The 15,319-nt window shown below is 33.1% G+C and overlaps 2 protein-coding genes across 3 annotated transcripts; both read left to right on the forward strand.

The window, feature by feature from the left end:
• Positions 1–2,129: 2,129 nt before the first annotated feature.
• Positions 2,130–8,994, forward strand: LOC128160351 (caveolin-1-like). Of its 2 annotated transcripts, none has more exons than XM_052823661.1 (3): positions 2,130–2,218; positions 7,970–8,048; positions 8,391–8,994. In XM_052823661.1, exons 2-3 carry the CDS (start codon positions 7,989–7,991, stop codon positions 8,718–8,720), a joined length of 390 nt encoding a protein of 129 aa, XP_052679621.1. In that variant the 5' UTR covers positions 2,130–2,218; positions 7,970–7,988; the 3' UTR covers positions 8,721–8,994. The 2 variants fall into 2 exon arrangements, with proteins under 2 accessions (XP_052679621.1, XP_052679622.1); XM_052823662.1 differs by lacking the exon at positions 2,130–2,218 and adding an exon at positions 7,653–7,724.
• A 5,343-nt stretch (positions 8,995–14,337) lies between these two features.
• Positions 14,338–15,319, forward strand: LOC128160356 (caveolin-1-like). The gene is made up of 2 exons (XM_052823667.1): positions 14,338–14,406; positions 14,966–15,319. Exons 1-2 carry the CDS (start codon positions 14,353–14,355, stop codon positions 15,290–15,292), a joined length of 381 nt encoding a protein of 126 aa, XP_052679627.1. The 5' UTR covers positions 14,338–14,352; the 3' UTR covers positions 15,293–15,319.

Below are 15,319 nucleotides of genomic sequence, written 5' to 3' on the forward strand. Positions count from 1 at the left end.
CCTTTTTCATGCCTTTTACTCATTGTTATATGTATTATTTATAATTAAAATACTTTGAAAACTTTTCTCAATTTATTTATTTTAATAAGATTAAGAAATGGACAATAGTTAATGCACGTTTTCAAGAGTTGTCTCTCTTGGGGACAATAATGAATGCTCCCCAGGGTTCATGACCCTGAATATTGAGTAGGCTGTGAGGTGTGATGTACATGTATATACCTACATATTTCCGTCAGCGATATCATACTCTATTTAAACTGAATAAACTCGGGAAAATGCCGAGCATCTCAACGAAACCTATTGCATTAATCTACCATTACGCAAAAGATAATGCCTAATTACCGATAGAATGAATTGTATATCAGTACTTTTTTGATACATCAGAATTTGCTTAATTTGCGCAAGTAAACAGTTAACTGTTTGATTTACCGAAGTCTCTGTTTGATTTGATACGTAGAAATCACGAAATACAGACGATAGTTCCCAGGTTACAAAGCATAAATAATGAAAACGAAACGGAAATAAGAGCAAGCTAAAACCAACGTCATGTGTGAAAACTGTCAAAGCGTTGAAATATTTAGCCTCAATTTACTTCACAAAATCGGCACCAATATATTTAGCATGTTTCAAAAATTTCCCTTCATACGTGAACTGTTGCATAACAAGCAAATTCATCATAGTCAGATCGACCCTTTTTCGTATAATTTCATGGCTGCTTTAAACAAAGAACCTCGTTTTAGATCTAGAAGTATGGAATACGAGTCTTGGTAAAATGGGTATGCAAACCCGTACCATGGCAAAATAAAAGCCGGGGCAGATCGGCAATCGTCAATTCCAAATACGCATTATTTTGCGGCAATATTTACAGCGAATACAAATATTACTGGTCCATCAAATATCCTGAAATTTTAATGAGATTGGCAGATTAATAACTGCCAATCTTTTGTTTTGCCCAGGCCAAGTCTTGCCTACCCATTTTACCGGATGCCGAAGCTGAAACACGCCTTTCCTTTATCATTATTTTCGTAATAACTCAGATTTGAAACAAAATTAGACCTTAATTTTTGAAATTTATATTTTCCTTCCCATAAGGATAATTTATGCTAAACCACGTTGAATTGAATTCAGTAGTTCTTGAGAAGAAGATTTTTAAAAATGCACCCCCCTTTTTCTACAGTTTCAAGGTTTTCTCCGCTTTGAATACAGATCGGACTTTTATTTCTGCAATTTATATTCGCCATCCCAAAAGGATGCTTTGTGCCAAATTTGGTTGAAATTGGATATTAAGCAGTTTTAGAGAAGAAGTTCAAAATGTAAAAAGTTTACAGACGGTCGGACGGACAGACAGACGGACAGACGGACGACGGACAAAATGTGGTCAGAATAGCTCACTTGAGCTTTCAGCTCAGGTGAGCTAAAAAGTAAATGTCAATTAAAAAAAAAAACATACTCAGAAATAATGACAAAAACCGCATTTTTTACGTGGCAACGTTTAATTCCATTTCCATTGTAGCCTTGTTTTGAATAAAATGATATTTAAAATTATCACAGAACATTTTACATTTGTCATTGTAAATTAAATACCAGATATAGTTTGCTTATCAGAATTCTCAATAAAATACCGAATCGGATACATAGAATTCTCAGTCATTGTATTTCTAAATACCTGCAGTTTATAATTTGAAAAAAGCACAGTGTTACAATTAGTCACCTCAGTAGATATCAGTAACTTGCAATGGCAGCAGGATGCAGTGGTGCCTGCATGTAAAATGCAAAACGAAATAGAAACAAAACGAAATCTACAGAAAAGAAACAAAATCTTCCGAAACAAAACAAAACGAAATTGAAACGAAACTTTTCGAAACGACACGAAACAAAACTATCAGAATGGGTTTTTTCTCAAATCAATGTATATTCATAATTTAGTTTATTACATGCATACCTCTGTGAATATTTTCTATGTAAAAATACAACGAAAAAACATGCTATTCTACATAACCATGAAATAGCTTCCGTACAATGTGCTCTTAGTGAATAGTATACTAACAAACATTTTCTGTACAAGCTAACTATTCTGATTTCAATATAAACATATATGGTACAGGTTAACTATATCTTCCGTTCAAGGACTCTCTTCCCGTCAGCCTTACTAACCTGTGCGGTCACACATTTTTTCAATCTTTTTCCATCATGTTTGGTGTGTGCCTCAAGCCACTATGTAAGTCCTTTTTATAGTAGTAATTGCTTTAATTTGTCAGTATTGATTCGTATTTTTTTAGATAGAAATTTATTATATAGATAAAACATTCTTTAAAGTATGGCACGCCATTATGGTCTTTAAAGTACATGTAATTTACACATATTTTCAAAGGTATGAAGTAATGGTTTTACATTTTCCTATTTTGTAAATTAGTTCTATTTATTGTAGATTTAACCAAATATTGAATCTTTTGTACGACGGCAACGTTTACCACACAATGAAATATTAAACCATGTGATTTTTATACTTTTAACGTACTGTGCGTAGTTAGCTATCTGCCTGCATCAGGCAGAATATCGAAGTTATATTTATTTAATTAGTAGTCAAAAATTAGAGAGAGAGAGAGAGAGAGAGAGAGAGAGAGAGAGAGAGAGAGAGAGAGAGAGAGAGAGAGAGAGAGAGAGAAATTATGCGCTCTTCATCTGAAAGTCTAACCACAGAGCTCTTCTACTGGTATTTTATTACTCAAATGGTTTTATTTAAATTGAATTTTAATTTCGATTATGGTTTGATTTTTTTCGAATTTAATTTTGCAAATTTATCATATCTCTTCAAAAATTGCTTATTCTCCACTTTTAATTTACTGTTTATAAAAAGCGTGATCTGATATAGTTTGGTGTTGGACAGGTCTTAAAATTTAATTCTGCGTTTCCAAATACACATACAAATGATTGTATTAGGAAGAACCCGAAAGTGATAACTTAAGTTTTATATCAAGGCAAAGTATTAATAATAGGTTTGCACTAAAATGAGTAATAACTTTTTTAATATATAAGTGTAATCCACAGTTACAAACACGCACGTTTAGATAGGCGCAAAATCTTTATCTTTCACTGTGTTTCAATAGAGACTTATTACGTATAAAATATACACTATATAATATATTTTAAATCTTAATTATTTATCATATTAGTTCTATTTTGATTTCATTTTGCTCTATTTTATTTCAATTTTTTTTCCGTTTCTGTAGTTTTCGTTACGTTTCGATAGGTTTCGATTCGTTTCCATTTGATTTGATTTTGCTTTGTTTCGGTAGGTTTCGATTTAATTTCGTTTCGTTTCGGTACAATTCGATACGTTTCGGTTGATTCCATTTCCTTTCGTTTCTATTTTGTTTCGCATTTTACAGTTACCCAGATATGCAGATCTTGTTGACAAGTATAGTAATAAATGGAAGTGTTTTTTATAAACTGATTAAGACTAGAAGCACCTAGGCCTTAAAGGGGCATGGTCACGAATTTTGTCAAAAATTATTTTTTCGATTTTAATGTTTATAATGCTTCAGTAAGGCATTTTTAATAGGCAACCCAAATTTGAGTGACAGTTGTTGAGTTATGAGCAAGTTATAGAGCTTACAATTCCTCGCTATGTAAACAAAGCTTTTGTTTACATTTTGAATGTTGGAGTGAAAATTCAAGTTTTAGACGTAAAATGAATGTATTAATGGTTAGGAACTGTTTATTCATGTTTAAAATGAATAAGAATTTTGACAAATCATCTTGAAAAAGATTTTTTACTGGGATATTGAACCTATGTAAACAAAAACAGGGCACGAGCCTTGTTTACATGACGAAGAATTGTGAGCCCTGTATCTCGCTTAAAACTCATCAACGGCCACCCAAATATACTTGATCAATAGAAATGTATTCAAAAAACATTGTCTTTATTTTTTTTTCTTTTATTTTTTTAGCTCACCTGAACCGAAGGTTCAAGTGAGCTTTTCTGATCACCCGTTGTCCGTCGTCCGTCCGTCCGTCCGTCCGTCTGTCCGTCCGTCTGTAAACTTTTCACATTTTCAACTTCTTCTCAAAAACCACTGGGCCAAATTTAACCAAATTTGGTACAAGCATCCTTATGGAAAGGGGATTATGAATTGTTAAAATAAAGGGCACAGCCCTTTTCAAAAGGGAGATAATTGCGAAACAGTAAGTATAGGGTGCATATCTTTAAAAATCTTCTTCTCAAGAACCACTGCACCAGAAATGCCAATATTTACACAAAAGCTTGTATATATAGTGAAGATTCTAAATTGTAAAAATCGCGACCCTCGGACCAAAACTGGGGCCCCAGGCGGGGTTCAAAGTTTAACATAGAAATACATAGGAAAATGTTTTAAAAATCTTCTTCTCAAGAACCACTGCACCAGAAATGCCAATATTTACACAAAAGCTTGTATATATAGTGAAGATTCTAAATTGTAAAAATCGTGACCCTCGGACCAAAACTGGGGCCCCAGGCGGGGTTCAAAGTTTAACATAAAAATACATAGGAAAATGTTTAAAAAATCTTCTTCTCAAGAACCACTGCACCAGAAATGCCAATATTTACACAAAAGCTTGTATATATAGTGAAGATTCTCAATTGTAAAAATCGTGACCCTCGGACCATAACTGGGGCCCCAGGCGGGGTTCAAAGTTTAACATAAAAATACATAGGAAAATGTTTAAAAAATCTTCTTCTCAAGAACCACTGCATCAGAAATGCCAATATTTATACAAAAGCTTGTATACATAGTGAAGATTCTAAATCGTAGAAATCGTGACCCTCGAACCAAAACTGGGACCCCAGCCAGGGTTCAAAGTTTAACATAGAAATACATAGGAAAATGTTTAAAAAAATCTTCTTCTCAAGAACCACTGCACCAGAAATGCCAATATTTACACAAAAGCTTGTATATATAGTGAAGATTCTAAATTGTAAAAATCGTGACCCTCGGACCAAAACTGGGGCCCCAGGCGGGGTTCAAAGTTTAACATAGAACTACATATGGAAAATGTTTAAAAAATCTTCTTCTCAAGAACCACTGCACCAGAATGCCAATATTTACACAAAAGCTTGTATATATAGTGAAGATTCTAAATTGTAAAAATCGCGACCCTCGGACCAAAACTGGGGCCCCAGGCGGGGTTCAAAGTTTAACATAGAAATACATAGGAAAATGTTTTAAAAATCTTCTTCTCAAGAACCACTGCACCAGAAATGCCAATATTTACACAAAAGCTTGTATACATAGTGAAGATTCTAAATTGTAGAAATCGTGACCCTCGAACCAAAACTGGGACCCCAGCCAGGGTTCAAAGTTTAACATAGAAATACATAGGAAAATGTTTAAAAAAATCTTCTTCTCAAGAACCACTGCACCAGAAATGCCAATATTTACACAAAAGCTTGTATATATAGTGAAGATTCTAAATTGTAAAAATCGTGACCCTCGGACCAAAACTGGGGCCCCAGGCGGGGTTCAAAGTTTAACATAGAAATACATAGGAAAATGTTTAAAAAATCTTCTTCTCAAGAACCACTGCACCAGAAATGCCAATATTTACACAAAAGCTTGTATACATAGTGAAGATTCTAAATTGTAGAAATCGTGACCCTCAGACTAAAACTGGGGCCCAAGGCGGGGTTCAAAGTTTAACATAGAACTACATATGAAAAATGTTTTAAAATTTTCTTCTCAAGAACCACTGCACCAGAAATGCCAACACATACACAAAAGGTTGTTTATATAGTGAAGATTGTAAAAATCGTGACCCCCGAACAAAAAGTGGGGCGCTAGTAGGGGTTTAGATTGTAACATATATATATAGGAAAATGTTTTAAAATCTTCTTCTCAAGAACTATAGTGCAACTGTTTGGGATATTACTATGCATACATGTACATCCTTAAATAATGTAGAATCAAAAAATTGTAACTCCCGGACAATTGATGGGCACCAAGAGGGGTTCAAAATTTTAACATTTTAAAAAACATAAAGGGAAAGTTTAAAAAAAATTTTCTCAAGAACTACAATGTTTTAGTTTGTGGAATTTCTATGCATGCATCCTTCGCTTATGTAGATTCCTAATTTGTAAAATCGTGACCCCCGGACCAATACAGGGGCCCCAACATGGGGTCAAAGTTTATTATAGAAATATAAAGGTAACATGTTAAAAAATCTTCTTCTCGAGAACTACAATGATTCAATTTGTGAGATTACTATCATGCATACAACCTTGGATAATGAAGGTTCGACAGTTTTAAAATAGTGACCCCTGGACTAATACTAGGGACCCAAGATGGGTTTAAAGTTAAATGTAGAAGTACCGGTATATGTGGAAAATGTTTAAAAATCTTCTTTTCGAGAACTACAATGCATCAATTTGTCAGATAACTACGTAAGCGCCCTCAAATAGTGTAGATTCGAAATTATAAAAGTCGTGACCTCAATCTAATACTGGGGCCCCAAGAGGTGTTCAAAGTTTAGCATAGAAATATAGAGGGAAAATATTGAAAAATCTTTTTCTAGGGAACTATATTGCTTCAGCTTGTGAGATAACTATGCAAGCATCCTTAAATAATGTAGATTCCAAATAATTAAAACTTTAGCACTGGACTAATACTGTGGCCCCAAGAGGGGTTCAACGTTTAACATAGAAAGATATATTGAAAATGTTTTTAAAAAGTTTTTCTCGAGAACTATAATGCTACAGTTTGTGAGATTACTATGCAAGGATCCTCAAATTGTGTAAACTCTAATGTAGTGGAACCAAGAGTTATCTTTCTTGATGTTCTGTACAGTCTGAGAGTTATTCCTCTTGAAGTGGAACTCTTCTACGTTCAGTTTTTCAGGTTGTGTACGTGCGGTCCCACCGCAGTGCTACACATTTTCATTCCTATGTTACTATTTATGTTGTTCAAGCCAACCATAAACCTCGGACCATAACTGGGTCCCCAGAAAGGGGTTCAATGTTTAAAATAGAAAAAGCATATGCTACGAAATGTAATGTTACAAGGAACTGCTGTTCAGGTGAGCGATGTGGCCCATGGGCCTCTTGTTTTTTTACAGTTTTATAAGTACTAGTAATGTGGTTATAACTATATACTAGTAATCATCTTGTTTTCATAGTAAGTTACTCTTTATGCAAAAATACGGTATAATACTATGCACATAGATGTATATTCTTCGGACCAGTATTAATTTAATGTGTTTCGCCTGTCTGCCCTAGTTAATTATTAATCAGCTGCTATAAAAGCCACCAATTTAAGGAATGTAAAAACTGTCACTGAGTTTTGTGGTTAGATGTTGGTTACAATCCAATGACGGAATTAATCAATATTCAAGGGACAAGTGTTCGGAACCCCATTCCACGGTTTAATCGTCTAGTTATCGAAAAATCCCTATCTGATTTGCTGGTTATACGGCTGTCATGTCGGGTATCCAGTACTCTACACCGTCACAAATAATCGTCTGTCATAAATCATCCTTGCGTTTACATAATTCCTATATTAAACGTGTGCAGCTATTTTATTCTTTATTAAGACAAAATTTGTCATTCTGTGAAAGGTTAATTATTCATTGGTAGTCTGTAAAACTATACACCAGTTTAATATGTCTGTATACATCAACAGCCCTCGGTAATGTTGTACCAAGATGCCATGGTGGATTTCATGGACACGTTTTGTTTTGGCAACAGTTTCTAGGTACAATTTGAAAAACACAATCATTGATAAAAAAAAATCAATCCTAGGTTGCTTTTTTTTATTCTCCCAAGTTCAAAGAATTTTCTCTTGCGGCTCGGGTGCTTTTTGTGAATATTCTATTAAGAGGTTGGAAATTCCCCGAGTTCTGCTTGGAAACGAACACAAACAGAATTCAATACAATTTGTTTAGAAATACTGCCAGATTTCCTTTTCAGATCTTACGAATAAGACTTATTTTTTCTCAGGGAAATATTAGGGTTATAGATGGCAGAGGATATGGATATGACTAACCGGGACCCGAACAATTTGAACAGTCATCTTGGGGTAAGTCCTTTTCTCTTCGTTGGCTGCGTTTTAGATGATATGCAACCTTGGAACTATTATACGTGTAGTCATTTCTTTAAATTTTGAGCTTAAATGTTGAGAATTTAATAATAATAACTTCATAAAATCGATCAATTTAAAGTTTAAAGAATGTAAATTAATTCGATCGTTTTGGAAAGAACTTTTGCCGTTTCCAAAGAAAATACGTACGTTACATGAATGTAATACATCACATGAATTTTTAAAGCATTAAACCACTTTCTTGTTTACACTTCATATTTTTTGACGCCAATATGATATCGGGTATAAAATCATTCAGCAACAGAATTTCACCTTTTGCAGACGCTGCTTTTCAATGACGTCATCGGTGAACCGGACGGGGCGCACAGTATCGACTGTGTTTGGAAGTTGTCGCGCGCCTGTTTCGAGTGCTGCAAGGGCCTATGCTACAAACTGATGACGCTGTGTTGCGGATGTTGCATAGCTGCGCAGTGGGGTTGCGAGTTCGCATACATCGCTTTCTGGCACGTCTGGTACATCACTCCCATGTTCAAGGTTTTGGAGATCAACTGTTCGGTCTGTCAGCGCCTGTATTCCATGTGTATCAATTGCTGTATGACCCCGGTGTGTGAAGCTTTTGGTGGGATCTTTCACCACTTTAAGCGCACTTAACGAGAAAGAGTCGTGGCTGCAAGAAGAAACTTTGGTTTTTGAAATGTTTAACAGATATGTGATATAACTTTTCCGAATATTGATTTTTTTATTTAAATCTTATTTATTATTTTCATATTTTTGTTATCAATTTATAATAACCGTTATATTGCTCAGATTACTCACTGAATGATAAATATTGTAAGATAAAAGTATTTATATAAAACGTCGTAAATCGACATTTTATTTTACAATCGATTTATTTCATTTTCACAATAAATAAAAAATTCAATGTCATTTTATTATTTATAAAAATTCAATGTCATCTTATTATTTATAACTAGGGTGAATAAGAAAATTGAATATATGATACCCAATTAAAGCATTTTATTTTGCCCATCAATTTTTTTTTTTTTTGTTAAAATAAAACCCTATCAATGGACATTTAATTCAAGAAATGTGAAACTAAAAAATCAGTGTTGAGATTTTTTACAGTATAACACAGGATTTGAATAATAAAATTTGAATCACAAAAATGATTATTTCTTGATAAAGTTAATTCAAACGTGCGTTAACGTTGCGTCATGCGTTAGGATACAATTATGATTGATAAAACGTGTTTATCAAATAAAGCTAAGCCTTATAGTAGCTTAATGATAAAAAAAAAACGGTTGTTGAATCGGCGTGCTATACATGTACCGTAGCAAATATCTTGTCAGATTTGCATGTTTTAAAATATTTTAGTATCAAAGTACTTCCGACTCCTCACATATCCTGCTCGCATTCCTGGTCGCAGTTAGTCAAGTACTGAAAGTAATAGTGAAAGTGAAAGTTGATGTACATGTTACACCTACTGGTAGGTTTTGAAGAAACATATGTATACCCACTTAATATCTGATCGCGATTTGCATTACATTTCTAGTAGCATTGATTAATATGATATGGTAAGTTAAGAAATTATGAAGCATATTTTAATCCCCCACCCTTGATGTTTTTATGGTTAAATCCGTGATATGTTTGTTTAGATTTGAAAATGAATATGTAAACATTCAAATTAAACTTAAATATCGGTATGTTGCAAATATTTTGTTCATGCTGTAGGAGCTAACACAGTTACACTATCAACGCAATTATAGCGACGACTGCTCTCCAATCAAACATCACATTTTTTTTTACTGATTTCTATATAATAAAGCAATTTTTTATACAAATCTCAGGTCTAGAGCCAATTTATTTCAGACACCACTGAATGATAACGATGCGTGTTGTAGTAGCCTATCTGATAACGGACCGATTACATACATTTGTTTACATAGTTTACATTTGTTACGTCGGATTGTATGCAGTCTTACATTTTAGGACCGATTACATACATTGGTTTACATAGTTTACATTTGTTACGGATTGTTTCCATAGTTGCATTTAAGGGCCGATTACATACATTAAAGGTATGATTACAAAGTTACTTCAACGGAATGATTACATATTACCTTTACGGAATGATCATTGAAATTATTACATATATTTCTGTTTGTGTTTATAATATATTTATAGGACTGATTACATAATGAACACACCGATAACAAACGTTTACGTAATGATTACAGACATTTAGGACTGATAACCTACACTGACGGAATAATTACATACATTTAGGACTGATAACATACACTGACGGAATAATTACATACATTTACGGACAGATTACATACAAGACTGATTACATACATTTGCTGACTGATTTTACAAGTTTACAATAAATAGGTTACTGAAGAACCCAGGAATTAAAAGGATTGAATACTGTACTTCTCACATTAATTCTTCGTGTGCATGGTGACTCTACAAGATGCCGGATGCTGTGTGTTATAACTATATCTCACGATCAATAGTCATTTAATAAACTTGAGTCAATTATACACTAACTTGCGTGATTTTACAAAATGTCTGCGAATAAAAGCAGCAACAATTAATATTATTGGTTTTCTATCCGTAATTTTTATTTCTTTTATATGGCTGAATCTGAATCAATTTTACTTCGGGTGGAGAGAGAGAGAGAGAGAGAGAGAGAGAGAGAGAGAGAGAGAGAGAGAGAGAGAGAGAGAGAGAGAGAGAGAGAGAGAGTCGGTCAACGGAATATCAATCACAGGTCAGATGCTGACTGTACTGTTTAGATTTTGAGATTTATAGACGCTAGTCTGAAAATGAACTGCGACGTCCATCCTATTTTTTTTTTCAGACCGGGAGCTACAGACCTGCAGCTAAAAAAAGATTTACGGAGCTCGAGATCAGAATTGTGAACGATTTTTAGTTCACTTGTTTTAAATTATTCAATAAAATTCATTTGTAACAAATTTGTATTCTTTGAATCAATTTTCAAATATCAAATTGGTATATAAACATGAGCTGTGCAGAAAATAAAGTACATGTAAAAACAGAGAGTAAAGGAAGATAAGATTAGTACGGTGAAAATGATACCCCCACCTCACGCCACTCAAAAAAAAAATGATACGTTCCAATGTAGCTGACATCATGCCAGAAAATCAATAGAAAAAAGGAAAAGACTTATTATTCATTGATGATAGACCTACATCACAAAGTATTGGTGATGTTTTTATAGCTGTTCAATGACGCCTATTGATTTTTTTCCTCTCTTTTTAACAATATCTGACCGATATTATTTCTTCTCTTCACTGCATGCAGAATTGTACAATAAGTTATGACTAAACACAATTAAACGTCGTTGGTATAATTATATTCATTTTGTGGGGGAGGGTTTTTTTTTTTTTTGGGGGGGGGGTGATGTTCAAAATGTAAGTTGAAATATATATTTGGTATAGCTATACCTTTTTTATTCTTCAATGACCGGATTATGTAATAATAGTACAATATGAGATCTAGGAAATGTCAAAATACAGAATAGGAAAAATTGTGTTCCGGTAAAGTGACAAAAAATAGATAGGTCTTATTCTCAAAAAAAAAAAACCGTTGTTGAATCTAACATTGGGATCGACCTCAAACACCCCGCCCCATCCCTAGAAAAAAAAATCATTTATCTGTTTTCTTTGAACTGTGTTTGGTGTAGAATTAAAATTGCGTTTAATTTATAATATGGTGTACGTTTTTCTTTTATTTTGTACTTATGATTTTGATTGATGGCACTGTATCGTTTAAAATTTCACCCAACCCATTGGCTTGCACCGGTCGATCAATTATTAATCAAGACCAGCTTTTTCCATTGCTTTGAATAATTTATACTATAGATTAACTAGATATTTCAATGTACAATTTAAGGTTTAATTGTAAATGGCGTTAAAATATAACTGGACAAGAAATGTAAAATACATGTAACTTTTACTCCAATAACCATTTCATGAAAACATATTCACTCTATATCATATTTTGTTTTCTAAACTGAAATATCAAAATTAATGTTGATTTAACATTATACGTACATGTAAGTCGGTCTAAAATTATAATTCCATTCTTTTAATCCTCAAAACAAATATATGTAAAGTACATAAATACATGTACCTGTACATATATGTCCAAAAGCTATTATATTTTGATGAACTATAGATAGTACGAGCTGACGAGAAATAGGACCTATTAAATATAGCACTTGATAGACATGAAAAGATGTGTTTCATTAGATGCAGGGGAAAACAATCGAGCACAGGACCAGGTGCAGATGCCTGAATTGCGCTTCTTTGCATGTCATGGTGCGATATTAGATGCAAAGCTGCAGCCGTTTATTTGACGAGATAAAGGAACTTGTTTTTATCGCCCATTGTGTGTAATAAGGAAACTGAGTTGAAAATTGGTAAATAAATGCAATTCTAACGCTTTACACATATAAACGATATCCAATCAATTCTGCATATTATCTGATATATCCTTGATATTCTGTTTTTAAGGGATGTGTACTGTGTACTTGTACTCTTTATAAATCTTTGCACAAAAAAAAACCAACATTGTACAGTGTACATGAAAATGAATTATATTACATGTACATGACCCAAGTCTATAAGTTTTTTCTTAGTTGTGTTTTTTTTAAATATTTTCCGAGGTCAGATTAAGACTGGGTTGGAGATTTTGTTTTAAAAAAGATTTCATAATTTTTAATGATATTAGTAATCACGATACGATTATAGCAGCCGCAGTATATGGCATTAGTGTTACACAATTAACTGCGTAATTATTATAAAACCGACAATTAGCGTCCATTGTGTTTAGACAGATTTGAATCGCTAATCTGGATTTATTTACAATTCGTCGGATGACATCGTCTGGCAAATCTTCAGTATCTATAAACAAAATTGAAAATATTTATTTATCGTTAAAAAAAAATGTTTAGAATATATCATTTATGTTTATATTTAAATGCATATAGGAAATGTGTTCAGAAAAATATGGGCGACCATTATTTCATTTATTTTATTTAATTCACTTATTCTCTCTAAACCATATAACTGGTACATGTAGAAGATGATTGTACAAATCTTATAAACATATTTACATAAATGCAGTCTGGATGAGCAGAGCTTGCTGATTGTTTGTGGAGAACAGACAATCTCAAACTTTTTTAAGCTATGAATTATAAGGTTTTTATTATTTTTTTTAACGGGGGGGGGGGGGGGGGGGGGTAAATACATTTACATAGTTGGTATACGACAATCAATTACAAATTTGGTTGAAGTTCCGTTGAATACTACATGTATATTCTTGAAAGAAATTCTTTTCTAACCAGAGGTAAGATATTGCAACCCAACAGGCAAGTGAAATTCGCCCCCAATTTGATTATTATTACATAAATTACAAACTAGAAATTTATTTTCACTGAAAAAAGTAACAGAAAAACCTAAATGCATTTATTTATATGACAAATTAACTTTTTTCAAAAATTGTCATCCGATTTTCCCGATCATTTTCCCGATTATCACACATAGCAAACGTTTTATTTATTATTAATTTTATTATAAAAAAAAAATTTTTAAATTAAATTTGAATAAAGTTAAGGTTAATACGCAAGCCTATTTAGTATTTTTAATAGACTAATCAGCAACATAATAAAGGTATTATCCAATTAATACATTGGAATTCATATAAAATACGCATATTCTTAACAACATTTTATTTTGTACAAACTGAAAAGAATTATCATTATAAATAAAATAATTATGATCAATACATCAATCTTTACTATCGCTATCACGGATTGATTAATTAAATTGAAAGTAACATGTAAAGCAAAGCAATACCCGTTTAATATATCACTTTGATACAAAACAAAACCCAACTAATTAACATTCATCAAATTGTCACGGGAGTTAAAATACTTTTGGGAAACATTAATTTTATTATCATTTCAAAAGATTAAATTTGTTTACTTTCATTTCCAAATTAAAACAGCGGGTGTGTGAACGTATAATTACGATAAACCAACCCAGCCTAATTGTCCGTCCTGTTTGGACATATCGTTTGTACAGGACAAAGGAAATCTTTATATTTTAGCTGCGTTTCGGGGGGCAACGCACCGTCGGGGGTTCGGCTGTATATAAAAAAGGACTAATGGGGTACCGAATCCTGTCAGTATTGTATATTGCTTTGAACACTAACGGTAACGTACCTACAGGAAAATATACACTAGATAAAAATGGAAGTCGACCTTGTCAGCAGAGATCCTAACAGTTTGAACGCCCACCTTGGGGTATGTATATGTATATTTTTTTCCGAATATTTAGGAATATTGATTAGGTTTATGTCAGCTAGACGTCTGTATAAAATGACGATAGGTGTTTTGTAAATTGCGCTGAACTTTGAAAATTGAAATCTTTGCAATATTGCTTTTTTTTTTTTTAAATAAATCTCTAAAGATATTTTGTAAAAATTAATTCAAAAGTAAGTTGAATACATTTGCCCCAAAGAGTCGCATGCATTCACTGCAGATGCCTTTTTCAGCATCTTTTTTTAATTTTCATTTTAAAAATCAAATATATTTTCTTGAATAGATTATTTACATATATTGCGAGATTGCATTTTTTATATAATTAGTTCATAATAGTTTTATAATCTTTCTACGAATGTATCTTTTTGGGTCTTTCCGGAAAAGGCAGGAAAACACGATTGCCGGATAGGCTCGGAAATTTGCATTGATTCGTGTTTTTAACAAAGGCAAATGGCAGTTACATGATATTTATTTATAATTACACGCTTATCTACCTATATTGAATATTAAAAATCAAGGATTGTTTTTTTTATTTTAACAGACCCTTCATTTCAATGATGTTTTTGGAGAACCTGACGGTACGCACAGTATTGACTGCGTCTGGAAATTGTCCCACGGCTGCTTTAACCTCTGGAAAAACCTCTGCTACAAAATACTGACCCTGTGTTTCGGTTGCTGCATCGCCGCAGAGTGGGGCTGTGAGTTTGCCTACATCGCCTTCTACCACGTCTGGTACATCACTCCATGCTTCAAGTGGCTCGAGATCAACTGCGGGGTTTGCCAACGTCTCTATTCTATGTGCATCAACTGCTGCATGACGCCATGCTTCGAGTCCTGTGGTGGAATCTTCCATCATTTCAAGAAATGATCACGTGAATTTAATGACATATTGGAA

This window comes from Crassostrea angulata, chromosome 8 (genome assembly GCF_025612915.1).
Source record: "Crassostrea angulata isolate pt1a10 chromosome 8, ASM2561291v2, whole genome shotgun sequence".
In the NCBI taxonomy this organism is placed as follows: Eukaryota; Metazoa; Mollusca; class Bivalvia; order Ostreida; family Ostreidae; genus Magallana; species Magallana angulata.

Excerpts from the sequence above, each read along its gene's own strand:
- LOC128160351 (XM_052823661.1), top strand. The coding sequence starts at position 7,989 with ATGGCAGAGGATATGGATATGACTAACCGGGACCCGAACAATTTGAAC. Across the intron at positions 8,049-8,390 it reads ATTTGAACAGTCATCTTGGG|ACGCTGCTTTTCAATGACGT; the intron begins GTAAGTCCTTTT and ends CACCTTTTGCAG.
- LOC128160356 (XM_052823667.1), top strand. The coding sequence starts at position 14,353 with ATGGAAGTCGACCTTGTCAGCAGAGATCCTAACAGTTTGAACGCCCAC. Across the intron at positions 14,407-14,965 it reads GTTTGAACGCCCACCTTGGG|ACCCTTCATTTCAATGATGT; the intron begins GTATGTATATGT and ends TTATTTTAACAG.